This window comes from Stigmatopora nigra, chromosome 17 (assembly GCF_051989575.1).
Source record: "Stigmatopora nigra isolate UIUO_SnigA chromosome 17, RoL_Snig_1.1, whole genome shotgun sequence".
Lineage (NCBI taxonomy): Eukaryota > Metazoa > Chordata > Actinopteri > Syngnathiformes > Syngnathidae > Stigmatopora > Stigmatopora nigra.
Window position 1 is genome coordinate 778,777 of NC_135524.1, and position 26,238 is coordinate 805,014.

Sequence of the window (26,238 nt, forward strand, 5' to 3'; positions counted from 1 at the left end):
GTGCGGCCCGGGAAAGTTAATCATGAGTGCCGACTTTCTGTTTTAGGATCAAATTAAAATGGAGAGTATAGATGTATATTAAATTGAATGATTTTCCCTCTTTTAAATCAATAATAGTCAGTTTTTAATCATTTTTTTGTTTTTAGTTCAAAAATAATTTTGTAGAATCTAAAAATATATATTTTTAAAAAGCTGAATATTCAGGTCTTTTAATCCAGTTAATTTACTCCATTGTCATTTTTTAATCATATTTTTCTGTTTTTAGTTCAAAAATCATTTTGTAAAATCTAAAAATATATTAAAAAACCTCAAAAAACATTGCTTTAGATCTATAAAAACTGATTATCCAGTTCTTTTAATCCATTTACAAAAATAAAAATCTAAATATTCTATTTAAAACGGTCCGGCCCACATTAAATCAAGTTGACATTAACATGGAATCAGATCCAAAATGTTAGCTGATACTGACCTAAGGTCCACGCTGTGATAATCTGGCTAAAAGGTCCAGAGCCAATTTTGTTGCGAGACAGCAGACTGAATTGATACTTAGTCGCCGGAGAGAGACCCGTCACCAGGCAGGTATTGGCGGCGTTTTTGCCGGAGATAGCGGCGGGCACGGGCACGGAAAACCATTCCCGCTTCCCCTCATTATCACGGGCGGAAATCTCCTTTACCCTGCAGAAGGAACAAGAGTGAAGATGTAAAAAAAACAAAAGAGGGGGAGGGGGGGAGGGGCTTTGAGGGAGTCATCTTTTATCAAACATGACAGAAAAGTGAGTTTCATGAATCATTCATCTTCATCAGCAGCTGAAAATGTCCTTTCAAAGACAGTGGTGATGTCTTCCTGCTAATGCACCCCGTGCAGCAGAGTGCCACTCCAATTAGTACGATTGTCGTTATCTCCAAGCCAGCAGAGGTCCTACACCACGTCTATTTTAAACGCGCAAAATTCCTGGACTCCTGAGGCAGGCAAAAAAAAAATTGAAAAAAAAAGATGAAGAAATATGCCAATCTACCTGTCTGCTACTCAAAAAGAACTTTTGAGCATTATTAATGTCATCTTTTAAGTAAAGTTTGACGCCCATTGCTCCAAATGTCATTTATTAAATGTATTAATGGGGTGAATATGTATATATTTATATATATTTCAGCATTTATCTGTATATTTATTCATGTTTTTATCTATTAACTTACTTATTAACTATCTATTCATGTCTAAAATGTACTTTTCTGTGTCTGTATTCTCACCACATAGTTTTTTCTTGTATTTTGTAGGTTTTTGATTATTTTCAAATTGTGTGCCATATAACTTTTGTGCAGGATTTCTTAAGTATAATTTTTTTTGTAAAACTGATCTGGTTTGACCCATTTCGGCTCTAAACCGGATCGTCTCGGTCACAAAAACGTCATCTTCGATGGCTAATATTGTCCTACTTTCAGCAGTTCAGTCAAATCCGCTTTTTTACTATAAAAATATAGCGTGTCAGCAAGCAATGTAGCCAGACGCTCAAACTGTCAGCGTCATACAGCGACATCTACAGAATCTTGAATTTAATGCATTCTGATTGGGCACCCCATTCACTTTAGGGACATTTTTTGACTATTAAATGCACCCTTGTGAGTAAATATGGCTTAATAAGAGGAATTTCAATCATTAATATGGGAATCAATTGTCCGAGGTTGACAGATATGCACTAAGCTTTCATTTCATAATCGAGACTTACCTTTTATTTAAAATAGATATTGTTAGGGTTATTCTGGATGTTATTATATATGGGAGATGCATCTCAAGCCTTTATCCAGAAGCAAGTTCGCAATAAAGATCTATGAAGGACGTTTAAATTGTTTTTAATTCCAGCGAATAGCTGTCAATCAACCTCTAGGGAACCCTGATTGATGCCTCCCTTGTATTGTTTCATATTATTATATTAAAGATAACAAAAAATGAACCTAACATTTGATATGAACCAAAAAAACATGTTTTCAAAACCTCAATTCACCCCAAATAAAAACACTGGGCCGCCTGATCATAGCCCTGTGAATTCCTCATCCAAAATATCAATCGTATAACGCTAGCACGGTCAATGGATGCCATGGTTACGGTCTGTGGAGAAGAAGGAAAAAAAAAAGGCTGGCTGGCTTGACACTCACCAAACGGAAAAGGTCTGTGGCGAACCTCCATCAAAGCCCGCCTCCCAGGAAACGTTAGCCTGCTTCATCCCAGAAGAAACCGTCAGGGATGTCGCTACATGGGGGCTGGTTCCTGTCATGCAAATTGGACAGAAAAAAAGGCTCATTAGGACTAGGAAAGTGGAAAAATGGTGGACATGTTGCTGGAAAGGACATGAACTAGGGGTGTGTGAGAAGGCGTTATACCTGAAACAACATTAGAAGTCAATAAATAAACATTTCCACTTACTTACTTACCCAAAACAAAGATTTGAGTGAAGGCTTTTACATGGGCGACACGGTTAAAAACGGTGCACTCCCACGTTCCGTGGTGGTCTTTAATGAGGGGGCGCAGCAAAAGGGAGCCATTGGGCATGATGGAATAAGGGATGTGGCCAGACAAGTCAACCTTTAAAGTAAATAGAACAAAAGAAATATATATATAAAGGCAATTTAATACAGAGTATTCTTGCTCTTGAATTTTAAAGATGTTTTATGACGGAAAAGTGAATTGTTGGAGTTATTCTGTGGTACTATTACTGGAAGATAGGAATGACCTTTACCCCAGAATGCAGACCTGGAAGGACACTTAAGAAATTACTGATGCAGGGTGATGGCTAACCAACAACCTTTGTGATTACTTGCATATTGTAGTAAATCGTGATGCTTTTCTTGCTTGATTATGGAATTATTTTGAGGAATTAATTTACAATGGAGTTGTTTTTGAGTTCCGACCTTAATTGTTATTATTGAATATGTGATTAAATATATATAATTGAATCAGATGTCGCTCTGTATTGTTTTATAATTATACTAAAGTATAATTATTGATGAATCTAACACATTTTGTAATGAATCTATCTTGTTTGAATTGAATACCTGAATTTTCATTATACAAGTATAATGAGATATAATGATGGTGTCACCATTGAGCGGATTTCAATGGTTTGCCTTACAAAAATTGATCTTTTTGGTTGATTTCCTGTACATTTCCAGGCTATTTACTGATTCTATAAACGGTATACGTTATTGTTATTGATATAATATTCTCCCCGGAGACCAGAACGAGTGTTTAGTTGTATCTCAAAAGCGCAAGAAAGATGGAATATCGGTTTCCGTATTTCTACAAAAAAAATTCAAAGCAAACCAGACAATCTTCGGCTGTTATTGCCATATAGCATTGTGTTTTCCTCACATGAATTTTTATGATAACACTCTTACAATGGCTGTTAAAACTGGTCCCCATAGCCAAGGCTAATTAGTGCAAAGCAGGTTGTAGATCAAGTGGAACACCGAGTAGCTTGTAATGTGCCGACTTCTATTACAGCAAATTGACTTTTTAACGTCTTTGCTCACAAATAGCCGCCTCTCCAGAGAGAACAAACCCACCCACCTACCTTGCGAACCCCCCAAAAAAATAACCTAGTTATTCTTTATTATCTAAACATGAGATTTCAACCCACTGTGACATAGAATTCCCATTTACATGATAATTCCAGCTTCATTTTGAGTGACAAGTTTCCCTGACAAATGCCAAACGCTTTCATAAAAATACCCAGAAACATTTGAAAGATAGAAAAATCATCATAAACCTTCTACAATTGAATTTTTTGTACCTTTGTCCAGTTAACGTTAACCGTGGAGTCATCGTTGCCTTGACATGGGATCAACAAGGTTCTCCCAACCTTCTGTTTATACTGCTTTTCTGGACTTTTACCCAATGATGGCGGTTCCTATAAATAGTCAAAACAACAGTACTGAATCAATGCCAACTACAGATATGATGAATTGCTCTTTGGGGAGTTATTTTATTAACAAGGATTAGCCATGCAATTAACTCTGTAATAGGGATGCTATTGTTGTGGTTTGAGTTGACTTCTATTAATGTCACAAGGGCACTCGTGTCGAACTGAAAAGGTCATTTTTTTAATTTAATCCACTGTGACATACCCAATTAAGGCGGATTAGAGTAAAGTGTTAAAAAAAAACATAGTACTTTGGTGTAATTGCATATCAATAAGAAGACTTCTTGGAGAGCTAATGAGCAAAGCGAAATTAGTAACAACAAAAAAGCATATTTTTTAAATGACAAAAACTCGAATGACAGTTAAATGGAATAAAAGAACTCATCTGAATATTAAGGGAATATTCTATTTGTAGTCATGTAATATAGCGCATCATTATTGTATTTAAAATGTGACAATCTGTTGCCTAAGAAACAGATTTTCTTACTTTCAAGCGAGGTCACAATAATGTAAAAAGTGACTTTTGTTCACCTGCAGAATAACCTTGGTTTGTCCAGACTTTCCCATGGTGCCGTAGCTGTTAAACGGCGTGCAGGTAAACGTTCCTTTGGCGTCATCGTTGACGGTTGCCATCAGCAAATTGCCTTCTGGTGTCAAGGTCCAGCCTGGGTACTGTAACACACAAAAAAAGCCAAAATTGGGATAAACCTTCAAGTAGTATAAATGGCTGCAGTTCCTTTTTTCTGTAGACTTTTCACAGCATTATTTTCAAAGACTATTGTGTTGTGACATTGGAGCATGTATTCATTGACACAAGGCCAGTCTGAATGCAAACTTATATTATAGAGCTACAACCACACTGGTAAAGTTTACTTAAATCCTGTAATGTTATCTTTGCATAGTACTAGGATTCATTGGGGATTAGGTTGATTTGTTGATGAATTGGTTGAGGTTGGAATTGGTTGAGGTCGGGGTTGGTCGAGGTGGGAGTTGGTTGAGGTTGGAGTTGGTTGAGGTTGGAGTTGGTTGACCTTAGAGTGGGTTGACCTTAGAATTGGTTGACCTTAGAATTGTTTGACCTTAAAATTGTTTGACCTTAGAGTGGGTTGACCTTAGAGTGGGTTGACCTTAGAATTGTTTGACCTTAGAATTGTTTGACCTTAGAATTGTTTGACCTTAGAATTGTTTGACCTTAGAATTGTTTGACCTTTGAATTGTTTGACCTTTGAATTGTTTGACCTTTGAATTGTTTGACCTTTGAATTGTTTGACCTTTGAATTGTTTGACCTTAGAGTTATTTGACCTTAGTAATTGGTTGATGTAAGAATTGGTGGATGCTACCTCTTAAGAAAATGCTTTATTTGCCATTTTTCATTGTTGTTGGCTTTTAGTAAATCCGTATTGATGTCATTGTACTTTTATTGAATACTAAGAGTGTCCTATCTTAATAATGGTGTTGACCAAGACTCTCTTAAGTGCTGCCATTTGTCTTTTACCTTCAATTAGTCATAGCTCCTCCTACACGACCTAGTGTGCAAATCCAATGGTCCCATTAATGGCGTGGCAAATTCTAAAAGATTTACACCGAGAAATGGATTAGGGAAAAACCTTTTTTGGATGGAATTTTCCGCTCCAAAAGCCTGGCTGATGGTTCAATCAACAAGACTACTACATTGTGCTCCTGGCTTGCTGAGGGATACTGTTTATGTGATATTTAATGCATTTGAGTTCCCTTGGTGATTGCCGGTGGGCGTAGTTTGCTCGCACGCACCTGTCGTACATCATAATCAGCCGCATTCATAACCCAGCTTGGGCAAAGAGAGGAATTGCCGGCTTTGTTTTGCTTTGCTCGCCTTGTCTTTTCCTCTTTGTCTTCTTCTTAGTCCAAAGTCTCTTCCCACCAGAGTACTTTTGGTTGTCATATTTTGGTCTATCCTTATGTGATGGTTGCCTATCTGTAAAACTGTTGTCTACTTGCACCTGTAGAGTAGTTTGCGTTAATTGCGGTTCCGAACTGGGTCGTTCATCCCGATTAGCATTCGCCAAATACTACCCGTCAGGATGAACTGTTGACGTCAAGTTTGTTTGTTGTTGTGACTGTGAATATTTGTGACAGATGTGTTAGAAGTGAAATAATTGGTAACAGCGAGAGTCTGGATGCCTTTGTTCCAAACTGCAGGCGGTTCCCTCTCTCATTTACTGTGTTTTTTTGCCTACAAAGTTTCTTGCTGATGTACAACAGGCTTGCAAATGCTAAAAAAACAAACTGTTGCCAACGTTGTTGCGTATATATACAACGATACAGAATATGATCCCATCCGACTGGACTATATCCAAAAGAAATGAGTTCAGAATACATGAAAGAAGTTGGAATGATTGCCACTACGTTCAAAAGTTAAAATGAAAATCTTCCTAGACGCCATGGGCACAGATACTGTAAATAATATTTATGTTTATCTTTTAAGAGTATCCAGGCCAGTCCGACTTCCTCAGGGAACATTGAAGTCATCCTTGAGGGTGAAAATAATTGCAATCATATTTTGTAGCTGCTAGCAATGCTACTTTTTTTCCACCACAATCCGCCAGTGAACTTCACTCAACCCCACGGGGTGATGTTTGATTTGAGGAAATTGAGTGACATGTTGTCCTGGCTGGTGAACAAGCAACTTGTCAGATTTATATACTATCATATAAATAGTTCCCGTTGGATCTCAAATGAGTCATTTGAATTTTTTTTTGGGAGTTGCTCTTGCCAAGTCAAGTTTATCTATTTAACACATAAGCGTATATTTAGAACAACCAAAATAAAATGAAGGGAAAGACAGTTAATTACTTCATTATCTTTCACTTTGTTTTATTTACCGTATTTTCACGACTATAAGGCGCACCCTGAATGACACATTTTAATTTCTGTTCCATATATAAGGCGCACTGGATTATAAGGCGCCCTGTCTATTTTGGAGAACATTTAAGACTTTTAAATGCGCCTTATAGTCGTGAAAATATGTATAGAACTATAAGGCGCACTGCATTATAAAGCGCACCCTCAATGAATGAAATTTAATTTTTTTTCCCATATATAAGGCGCACTGGATTATAAGGCGCTCTGTCTATTTTGGAGAAAATTTAAGACTTTTAAGTGCGCTTTATATTCATAAAAATACAGTACTTTTTTCTAAATATATGCTTAAGTAAGCATCATTTTAAATCATTATTTAATATCATAATTTTCTCAAACTTGCACGATATGTTTGTAATATGAAATGGAACAATAAGGTCAAAAGGTCAAAGTTATGAGAGGTCCTAAAACAAACTTTGCTATAATCAAAGAACAAATAAAAGGATTTTTTCAAACTTTAGGGATTAGTTAATAATCTAAAATGGAATAAGTGGGTACATTTTGTAATTGTGTTAACTTGTGTGAGCCTACTCTAGTAAATATAACATTTTTTTTTGGTCTTAGTGTGCTCTTCTAGTACGGAAACTTTGCGTTCTTACCAAGGTCAGATCAAGGGTCTCTCCATCTTTAGTCCATTCCACACTTAGCAAAGGAGGATGAGCCATTGAGAAGCAGTTGAGCACGCCATCCATGCCTGAGGGAAGATAGGTCTCTGCGGGCATCGCAAGAGCCTTGGCAGGATCTGGGTGGAAAAACGCAAAGCATTAAATTGCCATTCACGTCTTTTACTAAGCAAAACCGTCCATTTCAGTCACTAAAAAACTTACTGCATTTTCTAACTCAGGGTTTTTTGACAAAGAGAGCCACAAACAATTCATATTTTCCAATGTTATTCCTTATGAGCCATACTATGTATTTAAAAGTCAAAATACATACATGTAAATGAGTGCCTTATCAATTTTTTTGGTGATTTCACCACTTTTAAAGTGAAAAAAATTGTATATTCTTTAAAAAATAGTCTTATGCCATTGCTAATTAATGAGAAAATGCATTCCAGAAGAGTTTACTAAAAAAAAAGAAGATTAAAGCAGTTCTAGATGTAATATCTCAGGTTTATCATTAGTACTTTCCATATTTTTGCTCACAGGTTAGAAAACAGACAAATAAATAATAACAATAAATAAATATAAACCATTGAGTTAATAGACATGCTATCATATCGCCCAATGAACATATTTTGTTGCTATTGAATTGATATGAAATAAAATATAAAAAGTAGGAACTTACGCATAACTGTAAGATTTGCAGAAGCAGTGGGGGGTATCAAGAGGCCATTAGTCGGCACGCAAGTGTACTTCCCAGAATCCTCTGGGATGAGATTTGCGACGAGGAGCGTTCCGTCAACCAGGATCTTCACGCGCGACTTTAGCGACCTTCGTAGGGGAGAGAAAAAAAAATACTTCAATGTGAAAAGAACAAATGAGCCGTTGGAACGTTCTGAATCACAATGAGGAGCCGTGCAAGTGTTTGTGTGCTCACCAAGGTTTCTATTTTGGGAAGGAGTTTCACCAATGTTGCTATTTTATTTTTATTGATTTCCTTGTTTTGGACGTTAAAATCGTGATGTACGCTGCTATTAGCTCAATTTTTTTTCATATAGGCAATAAATCAAATGGCTGAAGTGAAACGGTGTCTTCTCGCGACAAACGCAAAGAGATTTACCGTCGAATGGCTGTCTGTAAGCCGCTTTTTAAACCTCATTTCATGACAAAACCAATGTATTATTCAGTCTCAGTGCGCACATCAAACTGCAGACATCTGTTTTTGGGTGAAAACCAATTGAGAGCTGCAACACAGGAAATTGCAATAAAAGAAAATTAGAACATTTAATTAGTTATACACGTCTATATTTCAAAATGTACAAGAATAGGATAATTTCACATAAAATGTTTTAATCTATTGCTGCAAATGTTTTATTTTGACAGACAAAAAATGTTTCAATCCAGAAAAAACTATGAATTGGAATCACTTTTTAGCCGAATAGATTTATCTAAACTTACGTAAAAAGAAAATAAACTCTTCTATAAACCATTTGTATGCCATTTATAGTAAATGGTGTTGTTGTTGTTGTGGTGTACTGACATTTTATTCAAACTGCTCACATTTATGTGCTCTTAAAAAATGTTTAAAAAACAACAAGAACAAAACCATTTTTCCTCAAGCATATTTTGTTTTATGTTTTTTGGTTGTGACATGAACAAAAGCCATTTTGGCTCTATTTGGATTGTATGAGCACATTTAATGGGAGTGCCTTCTCGTGACAGTTATCAGGATAGTAGTACACACTTACCCACAAAAAAACACACAATGGAAGACAAATTGTTTGTTGACACTCCCGCAAACTGCCCATTTATGTTTCTACCACCCCAAACTGACATTGTAATATTCACAAAGACAGTTTACTCAATATTTTCCATTTCCTCCATTATAACAGGACTCTAGTTTTAATTGACCGTATTTTCACGACTATAAGGCGCACTTAAAAGTCTTAAATTTCCTCCAAAATAGACATGGCACCTTATAATTCAGTGTGCTTTATATATAGAAAAAAAATAAAATGTGTTATTCGTTGACAGTGCGCCTTTAAATGTGGTGCGCCTTATATATGGAAAAAATGTTAACAATTTCACTTTTTCTGCTTCCAAAATGACCTTAATATTAATTTAAAACACACACACTGTCCCTCTAACCTGTATAAGCGCAATTAATCACAATTAAGTGTGCTCTTATCTGATTGGCTGTATTGGATGACCCCTAATAAGTCCATGCAACACATCAAACTAGCCCATTTAAGTAAGAAAATGTAATTTTAGAGACTTACTCTAGGTGGTAGACATTTTCTCCTCCTTTCAGCCACTCGTAAGTCATGTTTGAGGGGTCCGCCACGGCCTGACAGTGCAGAAGTGCATCATGGGAAATATTGGTAAAGGTGTTCTTGGGGGGCACGATGATAACGGGGGGACCTGTTCAAATACATAATGTCCATCATTTAAAAAATGAGTAAAAATCTGCATATACAGTTTACAGAGAAGTCATGTTTTGATAGATTATTATTATATTAAAGCTAAAGTCCAAAACCCGGAAGCCACTACTTCAATCTGGTAAAAAATGTCACGATATCAATAAAAATAGATTTCAACTTGAGAGCCCCCTTTTGCGATGGCGCCACCATGATGATGCAAGTGAGGGAAATCCTCTCTGAGCGACTCTTAAAAAGGCACAAGACATTCCAAAGGGTTTTGCCGACGTATAAAAATGTGGCAAGACGGTGACTGACCTTTTATCTTGACTTTGGTTTGGAGAGTTGCATTTCCCTCAGAATTGTGAGCATGACAAGTGTACTGTCCGGCTGACTGAAAAGTGACGGCTGTCAAAGATAAGGCTTCTTCCTGCTAGGGAATTCACAAAAAACTCTTATCTAAAACACATTCAAGTGACTGAGTGAAGGCTTAGTATGAGCAATACAGTACAGAGTACTATTAAAAAACATTTTGATTGATTTTGACAGCTGCATATGAATCAATACGAAGAAAAAATACAGTAAGAAATGTTGTCGTTCATCATTAATTAACATTGTTCATGTAAAAATTAGCTCTACTACTTTTAATGGCTAAATTAAGGTATTTATTATTTGATAGAAGGCCTTATTAGGATGAATTTTGAATAATGAAACTAAGTATTTGTGTACCTGATTGTTGCCAGTTTGAATCACGACTCCATCTTTCATCCAGGTGATCGTTGGACGAGGGTTGCCGACGGCAACACAGACAAGAGACAGAGGACCTCCGACGAGGCACTCCAAGACCGATGGGGGTCTTTTGGTGAAGCTGGGGGACCCTTGGAAATAAAAGATGAAGAATCTTGAATTTATTTGAATGAAGCAATCCAAAAACAAGACTTGATGTTATAAATAATTTTCCCTTTTAGCAAATTCTACAACATGTTCGCACTTGTCATGTGTTTGGTAGCTTGAGGGAATGTCATGTGTCTCATCTCTTACCTGTCACACACTTATTTGTGTTGAAAAGTATACGTCAATGTATAAAAAGTCAGTCTGTTCACGTTTAAGAAAACGACAAGTTTAACAATAGCTTGTCTAAGACAATTCGTGTCTTTTTTTTTGGGCAGGCAATCCCAAAAGACGGCTTTGTGACAGCCAAAATACGAAAAATACATACAATTTATGCTAAATGATTGATGAATATCATACTGCAGTAACATATTTATGCATTCTTTAATTTAAAAAAAAGTACTAATAGTCATTCTATTGCTATGCGATTTAAAACATGTCAACTTACACATTTTTCCCGTATTTTATACATTTTTTCATCATTTTCAAATTAGTGTAATCGTATTTTCATGACTATAAGGCACACTTAATAGTCTTAAATTTTCTCCAAAATAGACAGAGCGCCTTATAATCCAGTGCGCCTTATATATGGAACAAAAATTAAGAGTCATTTATTGAGGGTGCGCCTTATATATGGAAAAACAATTAAAAATGTCATTCATTAAGGGTGCGCCTTATAATGTGGTGTGCCTTGTATATAGAAAAAAATAATTGTGTTATTCATTGAGGGTGCGCCTTATAGTCGTGAAAATACAGTAAATAATAAAATTGTACGGTATTTTATCACTTAATAAGTGGAATTGCAATCATTAATAAGGGGAGGTGATGCATTTTTTAAAGAATTAGCATGAAGATAGCAAGTAAATCCTAATACAAAAAGTGGATATGATATGCTAATGCTAAAGACAAATGCAAAATTCTCACCCAAGACAGAGAGACTAATCCAGGTGCCGTTCCGAATCCCCTCCGTGGCTTTATCCAATAAGAGTATCCGACACTGGTAGAGGCCTTGGTCATCATCCAGTTGTAGAGCCTCCAGCTTGAGAGTGCTGATGCCCACCAGAGACACTCGCCCTGTAGAGAGAGCGTGGAACATTCGTGTAACAACATCTGTCAAAGCATCCATTTTTATTATCCCCTCCGTGCAAAAACACGACTTTGTTCCGAGACACTGATAGTTTTGCTCAAAACATTCCCATTTTCTCACATTTTCCTCACAGTGGATTAACACACTTCAAAATGTTACACTTTGACCTCAAACGTTTTCGACAGTTGCTCTTTTTTGAGTGGCATTAAAACGGGAAAACATCCGTGTGGTGGCGTTATTTATTTTTCCAGATTGCCAATAGAGAGAGGGAATCCAAAAGGAATTAAAAAAGGGAAGCGGGGAGTTAAAAGAGGGCAAAATCCACTTTCATGATGTCACCATTCAACCTTTGACACTTGGGAGTTGATTTTCCTTTTATGTTTACCATTCCCGGGCGATAAGTGGGTCACCCAAAGCGCCACGGTGGAAAGGTTGGCTTGAGTCAACAACCATTGCTGAGAGTTGTCTGATAAAAGGAAGTAGGCTGGTGTACCAATAAAAACGGAGTAAGGTCACCATTTTATATAAAAATGGCTTTCAGTTGAGGTGAAAAAGTCAAAAATTTCAACCAACTTCATCATAATTGTACATCCAAAAAGAACACACAGCCACATGCAAACACTAATTTCCCCTTTTCATCAAAATCCGCTAGTCCTAATCCTCACGGGGGTGCTGGAGCCTCTCAAATGTGCAGAAACCACAAGGCTGAGCAAGCAGTTCTATTCTGGTAGACTGCAAAAACCCACATATTAGATCCCAAATGTATAAATAAAATCCAACTAAGAGCTCACAGGTTAACAACACAGTCGTTTAAAAACTTGCTAGCCCCCAAAAAAGTCATAAAAAAGCATTTTTTCTTAATATTCCAAGACCACAAGAGCCCTTTACTTTTCCACACTAATATTCCGAGCTCATGTTTTGGAAAATTAACATTAATGGTTTACTATGACACCAATTTTTGAAGTCCAAAATGATAATATATCATTTAAATCAAGCAAGAATGAACAAACCAAGTACAAGATGTACATAAAACATGAAGAAAAAGTAAACTTCTTACTACACACAGTGGATTTAATCAAGAAAATGGCCCTAAAACGCTGTATTTATTAGACAGTTTCTGTTCACACATCCAACAGTAATCCTGTTTTTCTAAAAATCTATTCAAACAAATGTGTTTTTATTGCTACAGATCTTTTTAATCGTCCATATTGGCAAATTTAACCAACACAAAGATTCATAAAAGTGATTCATTAAGCTGACAACCAGGAAATGAAGGTTTAAAAGTATCTTCCTAAGAAAAAAATGGTTGCAACACCTGAGTACATGACTTGGGGAGATGAAATGTAAACCTATTGTTCTTTAAAAAAGACTGCCTTCCCATGATGCACCTGTTACTGCCACAGTCGAGTCGCTATGTGAAGCGGAAGATTACAAAGAAGCTCTTTCAAAGCTTTTGTAAGTCGATAAAAAGAGTCGTTTTTGTCACTGGAGCTCAGGGAGATAAGTTTACGTTTTTTGTTGTTTTTCTCGCGCTGGAATATTTACAGGCAGTTAGTTGTAGAAAAATGTTGCAACAAAAATTATACCACAAAGGTGAGAGAAATTAATAATCATATTATCGCTCTAAAATTGTCTAAAATTGTCCTAAAAGTGAACAGAGTGGCTTATTATGATATGCGATTGTACATATCGTTCAATTTGTTTTGAAATCGTAGTAATATTATTCTAATACATTGAAATCTTGATATATTTTTTTTATGTTGAGTTTTTTGGGGAAAAATATTTTTTTAAAGTACATTTTCTTGTAAAACCGATCTCATTTTTAACCATTTTGGCTCTAATTTGCATCATCAACTACTAATTTTGACATGCCCCTTTCACATTTCCCTCCTTTTCTATACAAATATACCGTGTCAGCAAGCAATGTACCCAAAAACAATGTTATTCCAATACATTGAAACCTTGCTATTTCTCTAAGTTGACTTTTCCATTACAAAGTGTGCACAGCATCTAAAAACCGCCATCAGCATAGTTAAAGGAATGCCGTTTTTTTTTTTTTTGACTCATATTTCCTGAGAGGAATCTAGCACTGACATTTAAATGCGCCATCCAACGCTTCCTCTTCATTTCCTCCAAGGTGTTGACAGACGGTGTGAATATAATCAACTAGCAACGGCATGGAAAATATTTCAGTCTTATCTTAAAGATGGAAAACATCCGTTTCCGTGTGTGTATATTAAACAGAAAAAACATCATACAAAGCAATAAGTCTACACACCCCAGGGAATCCCACAAAGACATTTAGAAAAACCAAGGTTAGACATCGGAAATAAACAAAAACAACGAAACGCAATATCGAATTAATACTTTTTGACTGGAATCTATTTTTAACGAGTAAAAACTTCAATTCAGGTAATCTGGCTAAAAACACATGGCTAAACATCCAGTCATGCTTTTCTTTTGTATGCTCATTGTGAGTGAATTTAAAGGATTGGCTAAGCTAAACAAAGGTAGTCTCAGTCCATTGATAATGCTTTTTTTTCCCCCCAGGAGGGATTTCTTTGTTTTCACGGCACAAAAGATGACGATGGAACAAAAAAGTAGCGTCCTTGTAAGAGTGGCTGCTTTAGAAGATGCTTTTAAAAAGGTGTAGATGTGTTTTTTTTTGTGTGAGAATGCTTTATTGTAGGGATGTCCCCATCACTTTGATTTTGTCATGTGACTCCGAGTGGTCCGATTTGGAGGATCGGCCAATCCCGAGGCTTGATTTGATACCCAAGGGATGTATTAAAAGTAGGAGAGGAAAGTACTATACTCAATGTATTTTGCCTATTCTTCCCTGTCAATGAGTTTGTATTTAAAAATGTAAACTATTACAGTAATCCCTCGAATATCACGGTTAATGTCGACCATACATTTCCGCAAAAAACTAAAGACCGCAAAGTAGGATCAACCCCACAATACATATTTTCCTACAACTACATGTTTGCTCATTTGAAAAACCTGTATGTATATAGTTGGCAAGACTTTCCCAATACAAAAAAATACTGCAAAAATATACGTATTAACACAATTTAAGCTGCTCACCTTCATATTGCGGATGGATACGAGGTGGATAGGCTCCAAATTGAATTAAAACAGGGTTTTCCAGTCCTTCTCGCACCCATTCCACCACATGCAGTGATCCGGAAGATTGGTCAACCGGGTCGGATTCCACGCTGCAAGCCAACTCCGCCACACCGCCGACCTTTCCACGCACCTCTGGCGTTTGCCCGTCAATGCTCCCTGTAGTTTAATGAGAAGTAACATGTAAAAAATATAGGAATAGTGTAGAAACATGTAGTTTTGTGTCCAAATCTACTCACAAAAAAGGCAAGAAAGCGCCACCGCTGACAAAGTCTGCAAAACCGATCTTCTTGACCTCATATCTGTCATTCAAAGTTCCCAAAGCATGTTCAATCTTGTTCAATCTGTTGACGAAAAAAAGTACACAATTGTCATACTTGTATTTAGAAGATGGACGCAGACGTGTAGCAGCCATCTGTGACATGGCGACAGCTTGAAGTTTTATTTCTGACGTCTTTTTATAGACGTGGGGAGAATTTAGATTAGTATTTAGGCGGTACAGTTCGTAGTGACTGAGTAGTACTACAATAGTGGATAGTTGAAATACAATGCTTGATCTTGCTGTCTTTGTGTGGGATTTCTCAGGGGGACTCCCTTTCCATATTGTAAAAAAAAATGTACAGTGGACTAATAAAGGGATGTAGAGATGTCCCGATATATATATATTTTTTACTTTTGATAGTTTTTTTCCAAACAAGATGTGTTGCTGAACCAGAATTCTTTCATCCAGTAAAAAGAATGCAAAGAATATGTTGCTGAACTACAATTATTTCATCCAGTAAAAATAATGCAAAAAAAGATTTGTTGCCAAACCAGAATTCTATCATCCAGTAAAAATAATAAAAAAAGGTAAAAATAATGCAAAAAATAGATGTGTTGCAGAACCAGATTTTTTTCATCCAGTAAAAAAAAAATACCCCAAAAAACATAAGTATTTAAGTGAGTCTCTGCCACCAAGGCTTAATTTAATAGGAGTTAAATAATAAATGCTTTCTTTTACACTGTCCTCTGTTACCATCATTAATTTCTAATGAGAAAATAGTCCAACACAACAGCCATCTTGGTTCGATTTACAGCATTTTGAAATCCCAAAGCTTCTAAAAACACAAAAATCTATTCCAAAAACGACCATAACAAGACACCACTACCCAAAATCCCCCATGTGTGTACCCCAAAGTTTTCCAACCCTTATGAGGAAGAAAAAAGCATGTATAAACCTTCTAGATTTTTATGCAGCTTTCAAATGATTGGAATGTATCCCATATAATTACACAAATGGGTATAGTTGCCTATGTAGCCAAAAAAAAAAGCCAAGGCCCTTCTACTCCTCTGCCGGAATAAATGTCATAAATGTCATGTAAATCTTTCCAAGAGTCATGTGCATAATAACATCTTAGTGTTTTATTTGTAGCACATCAGTGAAGAAGGAAGGCGGTGTTTGAGTCACCAAGATAAACGGAGCTGATGGCAGCTCTTACTAAAGCTTTGACACTTGAATTTATACACTGCAACTGCCAGTCTTCAATTAAGAGTCCTTAAATGCTCGCCGAGGGTGCACGTGCACATGCATGAGTCTGAAATGTCTTAGAAAAATGTTAACCTGCTCTACAAAGTACATATTCTTGACATCCCTACTGATTTTCATAGTCTGTAAATATAAATAAGCCTTCATTTACCTGGTGAGACAACAACACAATATTAATAAAGAAAAGAACCCCTGATATATCTTGTTAAATGTGTAAAATTATGTTTTATTTATATGTGTATATATGTTATTCATTTAATTATTATTTATGACAACAATACAATATTAAGAGAAAAAAATCACAGATATATTCTGTTAAGGAAGTCCTCTAAAAGGCTTGGAAAATAGACAAAAAAACTATGAAAAGGTGGCATATGCCTTTGAGCTTTCCGGTACTTCCCCCAAAAAATGAAGTGAAAAGGTAGCAGCGTCAATGTTTACTTTGACTGTCAAAGCCACTCTCATCTTTTATAACCTAAAGAAAGAAGAAATGTTCTTCCAAAAAGAGCAAGGAGCACAAATAGACAGTCGTTGACACATGTCTTTTCCCTTGACATAATCAATTATATGACTGTACGTACTATCTCCCAAATCTCAACAACAACAATCCCTATACAAAAGTATTCCCTCTTATTTTTTTGTTTTCTAATTCCTTATTCAATTAGAGTACATTTTTATTTCTTTGGTGTTACAATTAAATCAAGACTCTAATTTAAAAACCTACTTTAAAGTCACCTCAATTGGTCTAAATCACTCAAAAAATAAAAAATTAAGGGTTTTTCAATTAGCAATGATATACTGATAGCTAAATAGTGGGATGCTAACAAATTACAGTATTTTCACGACTATAAGGCGCACTTAAAAGGCTTAAATTTTGTCCAAAATAGACAGGGCGTCTTATAATCCAGTGCGCCTTATATATGGAGAAAAATGTAAAATGTGTCATTCATTGAGGGTGCACGTTATAGTGCAGTGCGCCTTATATAGGGAACAAAAACTTAGTTTCATTCATTGAGGTTGCGCCTTATAGTCCTGAAAATACGGTATGTTTTTGTCAAGTTAACCCAAAATATCTGCAAAATAAATGACAATATTGCCGATAATGATTATTATGTATATTTTAGGGTAAAAAAACTAAACAACTGCCTACAGAAGAAACCTAATGGATGTGTTTGGTTGATGGCACGACGCCACGATATATTCTGACAGCTCTACTTTTAATGGAGTACTTTTCCTTGTGGAGGTAAGAGTTTTTACGGCGCGGGTTGCTGCTTCAGCGCAACTTGGCCAGCGTTGAGGTCAGCGCTCGCACTCATCAAGTCTTAAATTATACGCCTAGTGTCACTTTGCTGTTCAAATGCTGCCAAGACATTTCCACAATCACCTTTTTCGCCATTGATTTTTATACCTTCTCTGGGATTTTATCCATTTTTATCTCCGTACTGGCCTCAACATTGTAGAAGGAAAATTGCATTTTAGACTTGATTTAGTTTTCACCTTACGGTGAACTCGGTAGAAAATCTCTAAATGTTTTTTTTGTATCAGTCCATTCATGTTGTTCTTGTATATTTCTATATTTGTAGAGTAACAAAGTCGTAGGCAAGATGATGTTACCCACTCAGGTTATCCAATCGGGCATCTGGTTTCTAAACGGGAAGACTCAGTTGGCATGGACAATTGGCAAGAGTAGCAGACAGGAAAAAAAGTGCAAAAATATTTAAAATAGCATCTTGTCTGATGTATTTTGACCCAAATTTGGCATTGTGGTTGGCGGCATCTTTTGCTTTTCTTTGGAAACAAACAAATACATTTAAAAAACATACTTTCTGGTTAAGGGAATGATTAAATTGGCCATAGATGTATGATTACCATATTTTTCCATATATAAGGCGCACTGGATTATAAGGCACACCCTCAATGAATGACACATTTTAATTTTTGTTCCATAGATAAGGCGCACTGGATTATAAGTCGCTCTGTCTATTTCGGAGAAAATTTAAGACTTTTAAGTGCGCCTTATAGTCGTGAAAATACGTATGTTACTAAAAGGCGCACTGCATTATAAGGCGCACCCTCAATGAATGACACATTTTCCTTTTTTTCCATATATAAGGCGCACCACATTATAAGGCGCCATGTCTATTTTGGAGAAAATTTAAGACTTTTAAGTGCGCCTTACGGTAGTTTTTTTTTTTAAACCATGATTTTCTAACACCACCAAATTTGTGAGGGAGATGTTGACGGACATTTTTATTCCACTGGGTGAGCGGCGGCGGCGGAAATGAAAGCGTTGGCTTTTTTTTGCAGGGGAAGTGAAAAAGTTGGAGTGGAGGTGGAGCCGTTCCCTTCGGAGAACAAGAGCGAGTGGGGGAGGGGCCGGGGGGTGTCGGAGTCATAAATCTTCGGGAAAATAATAACTCAGTTTTTGTCAAATGTGAATTAGGCGCTCCAAGTTAGATTAACGACGTGTGGCGTATTTGGTTGATTGCAAGCCTCACTTTGCTGTCACTTTGAGAAATGCACAACTACAATGTTGTTTAAACTCTAGAATTTTTTTTGCCTTTCGCCCTTTATGATCATAATAAACTCAAAGTGAAGAAGAATGAAGTTAAGTTTTTTTCCCATATATTGGGCGCACTGGATTATAAAACGCCCTGTCAATTTTGGACAAAATTTAAGACTTTTAAGTGCGCCTTATAGTCGTGAAAATACGTATACGACCATAAGGCGCACTGCATTATAAGGCGCACCCTCAATAAATGACACATTTAAATTTTTTCTTCTATATATATAAAGCACACTGGACTATAAGGCGCTCTGTCTATTTTGGAGAACATTTAAGACTTTTAAGTGCGCCTTATAGTCCTGAAAATACGGTATTTTACACAATATCTGACTGGAAAAAAGCGAGCAATAAGGTACATGATTCAAAATGTAGACAAAATTGAATGTTTTGGGCAAGATGGACACTTAATGGAGTCAAATGCTAAACGATGGCATTCATTAAACTGTAAAATGTTGTCAAATAAGAGCGAAAATATCCTTGAGCGCCAAGAAAATGACTCATTGTGGATTGGAATGAAAAGATTGAAACCGAGAAGGCTGAAACAACTGATATGGATGGGGACGTTAGAGGTGAGATGCTCCCTTGACATTTGTTTATCAAAAGCTCTTATGACCAAGCTGGCAAATATGAATTATTAGTTGCTCGGCGACAAGGCAACAAAACATTAAAAAGAATCGTAAATGAAAGGCAGATTTTTGGGGAGGTGGAAGCTTTAAAATAATAAATAAAGCACTGCAAATAATAGCTTGGGTACAATTTTAAAAGCGCTTCAAAACGGCTGCTGTCATAACACACAGATTTTGACTCGACTTCAAAGTATGGGAGCGATTTCATATTCAATTCAAAATGATAGCATCCACTAGGCGATTTTTTTGGGTTAAAACAGTTATTATAATTCATAAAATTCATAATTTGCATGTTTTGAGCTACCATGTTTTTCCACATGACTTATTTTCATGAAAATATTATAATTGTAACATTTTACACCCAAAAAAAATACAATTCCTCACCACAATACAGATTTAAAATACTTAAAAGATGAAATTAATCTTTAAAATTAAAGGCAAAAGTACCTTGCAAGTTTAAACCCAACAAAAATGACCCAAAAAGGCACATAGTGACATAAAAATATGACTTTGGCTATGATTTTACGTATTTGCATGTATATATATTGTCTCTTTATGAAATAAATCTAACTTAAATCAGTTTAATGATTAAAAACATTTTCCAAACTTTTTCCTCCACATGGCATTAAAAGCCACAACATATTGTATCAACCTTATAAACGATCAAAACAAACTAAAATCGCTCAAACTATCATACTACAACTATAACATACACCCCCTCCAAAATACACAAATATAAAGTGATATATCAATTAGATCTAAAGTATAAAGAAGCAAACAAAGTTGACGCCCTTTACACTCCATTTAAAAAAGCCATTCAAACACGACACATGGATTTTTAAAAAAAACTGACTAAAAACTCATAAATCTCAAACTTATCGTACCTGTGTCTTGAAGGGGGACACTACTGGCGTTCGTGGATCTTTTTTAGAGTATAAAAAGGTGGTTTTTGGTGTTCGATTTCTAGTTTGACCTTGTTTTTGTGTTGCTCCAAGAAACGGTTTGCAACGAGACACTGGTCCGCATCTCGCTTCCGCCAACAGGTGTTTTCTTCGGTGACACTAACTAACAACATCCACTATTTCCTGTTTTCCTCCCGTTTCTTCCTTTCTCCGTATTTCCAATCCCAAATATCACCACAATTAATTTTTCCATCCCAAAATACCCCCATTAACAGCCAATAATATGATTATAATCCGTTTTAACGGGTACGCTATCGATGTTTTAATCTATTTCAGGAAAAGGGTCAGTATATTAGCTACCGCTAGACGGCGACATTTTCCCGATTCTGATGGTCCCATAGAGATGCGTTATAAATGGAGATGGAACTTAATAACTGGTATTATATCTAAGTCAATGTTGATTTTGTGTTCGAGTTGTGTACACAAAACCACTATTTATTAACTTAAATACACTAATGCTGTGATTTTCCTTCAAAACAAGAGATTATGTGCATAAAGCACATAGCAAGCTGTTTTGTCAAACAACCAAAAAGCTATTCAATCCAAGATTTGCATGATTTAAGGGGCATAAATGTCTGAAAAAGCAGGATTTTTTTTGACTTGCAAATGTTGCATGTCATGCTTTTAAAAAGAGTTAAAAAATAAGAGTAAAAATACTGTAATTATCCAACATAACTTTTACATTACGCATAAATATACACAACATGTTTTTTTTCTTTTGGATCAAATTCATAAAAAAACCTTCATTTGCATTGATAGAAATGTTTTTTTTCTAAAATGTGTAGGATTAGACCAATGTTTGACTTGTTCCCGAGTTCATTAACGTCTGCCTGTAAATCAGAGAGCATTTTTCGAGAAGATAATCTGGAGCTTGCAAAACAGTCCCATTAACCCCCTACCGTTAATTACAAATGCGGCACATTTAGACGGTTTTATCCCACAGGGCGATGTGAATTTCTGAAGGAATGGGCACGGTGGGGGGTCTCACAGGAACTGGCAGCCCAGGGTATAAAACATCAGACTCCTATTTTAATATCGTACACTAAACTGTGGTTGGTCGAGATAGGGAAAGGCAACTTTTTAATGGCAGCTATTTTTAAGGCAAAATGAAGTGTGCTAAGAGGTTTTTAATTACCACTTGGTTTGAATTCTTGAATCAAGATCTAGTCAATAAAACCAGGATCATTATTTATACAAATTTTGGGTTGGTGTCAATAATCTGGAGTAGAATCAAGAGTTATCTGCCATCTCATTAGAGCCTGTTGACAAAGTACTCATCTATCCACAAATATTATTACAAATATTTTTTATCACTCTAATGAAAAGGGTTGTGCTCTATTGAATTGAAGAGAATGCTTGTATTGTCTTCATAGTAAATGAGATTTAAAGCTTGACCATGGTGCACAAATAAATAATCAATAAGTTATGAATAAGTAGTCAACATACACGAGTAGTAAACTACATAAATAAATAGTCAACATTCATAACTAGTCAACATACATAACTATTCAACATACATGAGCAGTAGTCAACATACTTAAGTAGTAAACATACTTAAGTAGTCAAAATACTTAAGTAGTCAACAACGTAAATAAATAGTCAACATAACTAGTCAACATACATGAGTAGTAGTCAACATACTTAAGTAATCAACATACTTAAGTAGTCAACAACGTAAATAAGTAATCAACATAACTAGTCAACATAATAACTAGTCAAAAACATATATAAGTAGTCAACATAATAACTTGTCAACATAACAACTAGTCAACATAACAACTAGTCAACACAATAACTAGTCAACACAATAACTAGTCAACACAATAACTAGTCAACACAATAACTAGTCAAAACATAATTAGTCAACACAATACCTAGTCAACATAATAACTAGTCAACATAATAACTAGTCAACATAACAACTAGTCAACATAACAACTAGTCAACATCATAACTAGTCAACATCATAACTAGTCACCATCATAACTAGTCAAAAACAAATAAGTAGTCACCTTCATAACTAGTCAAAAACAAATAAGTAGTCAACATAATAATTAGTAAAACACATGTACACAGCTAAACACACATGCAATCTCCTCTAGCACAATCAACTAGTTCCATATACTATTCCACAGTTTTGCTCTGGCATAAGTACAACAAGAGTTTGCCTAGGGATTTTTTTTTGTCTTCTTTTCTGTACACTAAGCTTTTGAAAGGTGACCTCTTGAAATGGCCCGAGAAGCATTGCAGCTGACTTTGCTCAACCTCCACTGCTTAAGTAAGGCCCACCCATCCATTATATATAAGAAGGCGGCATCCCAGCTAGGGAAATTGTGGTCCGGCTATATCATGGAAGGTCGGCCCATCCAGCCATTGAGCAGTCCGGCTATATCTTGCACTTATCTGCTATTTCATGTCCCACCGGAGGTATCTCAGAGTACACTTACTCTTACATGCTTTATTCATGAGCTTTAAGTAGAAATAGTCCAGAAAAGGCGAGGAAAAATAAAAATAATTGTGTTTTTTTGCGGGGGGAACTGCAAAACTGTTTATACCTCGATTTGCTACTTATCTTGAAAGTAATTTGACTTGAATTATTATTATTATTATTATGTTTGCCCCCCGGGAGGACTGTAAAAAGGCATTTTTATTGTTTAAAAGCTTATTTTTGAATATTTAGCCTCATTAAAAGAGGGTGTTTATCCTCAAAGCCACAGTTGAGCAGTACACGACTTCAAAAATTAAGAATTATAATCTCTCATTTAGACGCTTTTATCCAAAGGATGAATAATTTAACATTGGAGAGACTTGAAGTGTTAATCAGCGAAATGTCAAGAAGGAAAAAAGGTGCCTTGTCATAAAACATGGTAGTATTTTTATACTAGTATTTCCACTGTAGTATTAGCAAAGTATTTGAGTCCATCTTTAAATATTAATATGCAAACTTGACCAGTTGATTAGCCTTAAACTGAAATGATCCTTCCCTACACTCTACTGGATGAAGCTCTAGAGTCCACATACTTTTGTGTGCATGGCTTATTATATTTATGGTTTTTAATTACTTAAATATTCCTTTTGGCCTCACAACAGCTTTTGCAATTAAAATTCTTGATATAATGGCATGGCCTACTCCCAATATTTAGCCTCTTAAACATTTTTAATTTGATGATTTGAGATTCAGGAAAAAAAATACTGTTATATACTTAATATTGCAATCGAAACAATAACAAAAAACACTTCCTGTTTTCTCCCCCTACGGCTATGAAGAATGGAATCCCAGAATGGAGGGTTTATGTAGGTGAATTTTGTTCCACTGCGTGGTGGGATGGATGCTGGGCCAGCCAATGGCTTTCATCTGCGACAAATGTGCGACAAGCTTGCCTCCGCCACCCTCCTGCATGCCTTATCTGGATGGCTCTCCCATTGGTTTAGCCTCAGCGCCATTTATTCTGCTCTGTCATGTCCCACATTCGTGGATAAGTGAGCAAGCGTTGGTTTCTCTGAAGAAATGGCACCCCACTCATTGCTTACTTTTACAAGGAATATGTTGGTTTTTTTTTTGGTCTAATCGGTATGGGTGAATCCAAATGAAAGTAGTAAGGCATTTTCAAGGAAAAGATGGGTGTATTTAGGAAGGTAGAAGAAGAAAAATGGCACTCAGGTTGTAAGTGGTTCTCCGGGGCTTTGTGAATGGTTGGATTGGGGAAAAAAGTGCAGTATTTTGCAAGTTGTATGTAGCTTAACAATGCACAATGAAGATATATAGAAAATATGTAGAAGTTGTATTGGAGTTATGGTTGGATTTTTGACTAGGGGAATTTTTCATTTCATTAGAAAACATAGAAATATGCGTTAAAATAACAGTAAAATGGAGAACTGGCTAAATAGGCACTTGTTATCATAGGTTTTTCATATAATCATATTTTAATAAAACTGTATTAGTCACAAAGGCTACAAAACTATGAATAAAGTATGACTAATCTAGAAAAATGCTAATTTTGGTCCTCTGAAAAGCACTTTTTGATTGAACGGCAACATTTTTGACATATTTAAAGCCAAATTATGTTAGAAATATGGTAGAAAAATTAAGGAATCCTTTTTTTGGGGTATAAATGTAACTTTTATGATCTTTTTAAATGAAAAATGCTTATTTAACTTCATAAATCTCTTTTTCGAAAGCTACTGAGCAATACAAAGTCAAATTTAAAATGACTTGGTGGCATTTAAATATCACAGCTTGTGGTCTATCAAAAAAAAGTACTAAAGATAGAAAAACATCATTATTAGCTTGTAAAAACTGCAACATGGCTCTGTTTTTCTGACTCTCCGAGCTCTTGTAGCTCGTCTTATACGGTTGCTATGACGATGTACCTTTTTTGAAGACGACGACTAAGCCCAGTTGGGGTGCTTGCTCACGCTTCACCACTAATTGTAAATCCTCCATGCTTCCACATAGTCCCTGACTGACTTTTCTTTACATTTTGCATCTGTTGATGACAAGGTCACACAAAGACGAAATATGTATTTGACTTTTTTACTGCAATGCAGCGTAAGTCATGCGGCGGTTGCCTGACTTCACCCACACACTACTTTTATAGGCCACGACATCCCATTTTCAGTCACTCTGTTGCTTGATGAGAGAATGGCTTATGTAGGCAGTCCACCATTTATAATTATGTTGCAAAAAAGCTTAAAAAAATATGTAAAAATAACATAACCCAAAACATCATCAACTGTCCCCGACCTACAATGTCCAACAACTACGAATCTCGATGCCTTAGGAACGGCAAACACAATTATAAACAAAAAAAAAACAATACACTTCCACCTCTTTGACCAACTGCCCTCTAGCAGGCGCTACAGGGCCTTAACAGCCAAGACAAACAGACTCAAGTACAGTTTTTCCCCAAGTGCCATCACAATACTACTTAATTCAAGTTCTGAATCTTATTAAGACTTACAGTTAACCACTTTAGTCACTTTCCATGTACTTATTTATGAGTACTACTTATTTAGCATGCTACATACTACTGATTTATTATGCTAACTATACTTATTAATTGATTCTTTATTGTTATTATTTAACAATAACCTACGAGGACCTAATTAAGACTTGTACTTATTTATGTGCTTACTACTTATTTAGCATGGTAAATACTACTTATTTATTATGCTAACTATACTTATTCATTGAAAATTTATGGTTATTATTTATTGATTATTTATGGTTATTATTTATTGATCATATATGGTTATTTTTTGATTATTTATGTCTTTGTTTGTTTTTGTGCACCTACCTACTAATTTATGTGGAGTACTTATTCATAATTTATCAGGTATTATTATTTATAGATTTTTGTCTGTTTATTTGATGTTGTTATTGTACACTGTGGCTTTAAATCTTATTATAGAATGACAATAAAAGCATATTATTAACAAATGTACAGTTTTATAAGATTTGTAAATGTTTGGGAGCCAATTGAAGGGCAAACAAAGACAAACATAAAGTTTTGTTCCATCCAAGTCTCAGTGAATTAAGTTAAAACTGATTTTTCCATTTTTTGAACAGGTTTTTTAGCCTTTCAGTCAACCCCGCCGGACCGACACGATATGCCAAGCCCAC

General features: G+C 35.7%; 1 protein-coding gene across 1 annotated transcript in view; it reads right to left on the reverse strand.

Annotated features, from left to right (window-relative positions):
- The window catches only part of LOC144210964 (protein turtle homolog B-like), a 28,058-nt gene extending 7,341 nt beyond the window's left edge, over nucleotides 1–20,717 (reverse strand). The window contains exons 1-14 of the mRNA XM_077737936.1: nucleotides 20,538–20,717; nucleotides 15,176–15,280; nucleotides 14,898–15,095; nucleotides 11,648–11,797; nucleotides 10,562–10,710; nucleotides 10,151–10,262; nucleotides 9,695–9,836; nucleotides 8,101–8,246; nucleotides 7,413–7,555; nucleotides 4,446–4,586; nucleotides 3,786–3,902; nucleotides 2,428–2,578; nucleotides 2,152–2,263; nucleotides 470–675 (exon numbers count right to left, since the gene is read on the reverse strand). Of these exons, the coding sequence (XP_077594062.1) occupies nucleotides 470–675; nucleotides 2,152–2,263; nucleotides 2,428–2,578; nucleotides 3,786–3,902; nucleotides 4,446–4,586; nucleotides 7,413–7,555; nucleotides 8,101–8,246; nucleotides 9,695–9,836; nucleotides 10,151–10,262; nucleotides 10,562–10,710; nucleotides 11,648–11,797; nucleotides 14,898–15,095; nucleotides 15,176–15,245 (1,837 nt within the window). The 5' untranslated portion in view covers nucleotides 15,246–15,280; nucleotides 20,538–20,717. The remainder of the gene's footprint in view (nucleotides 1–469; nucleotides 676–2,151; nucleotides 2,264–2,427; nucleotides 2,579–3,785; nucleotides 3,903–4,445; nucleotides 4,587–7,412; nucleotides 7,556–8,100; nucleotides 8,247–9,694; nucleotides 9,837–10,150; nucleotides 10,263–10,561; nucleotides 10,711–11,647; nucleotides 11,798–14,897; nucleotides 15,096–15,175; nucleotides 15,281–20,537) is intronic.
- Nucleotides 20,718–26,238: the final 5,521 nt, after the last annotated feature.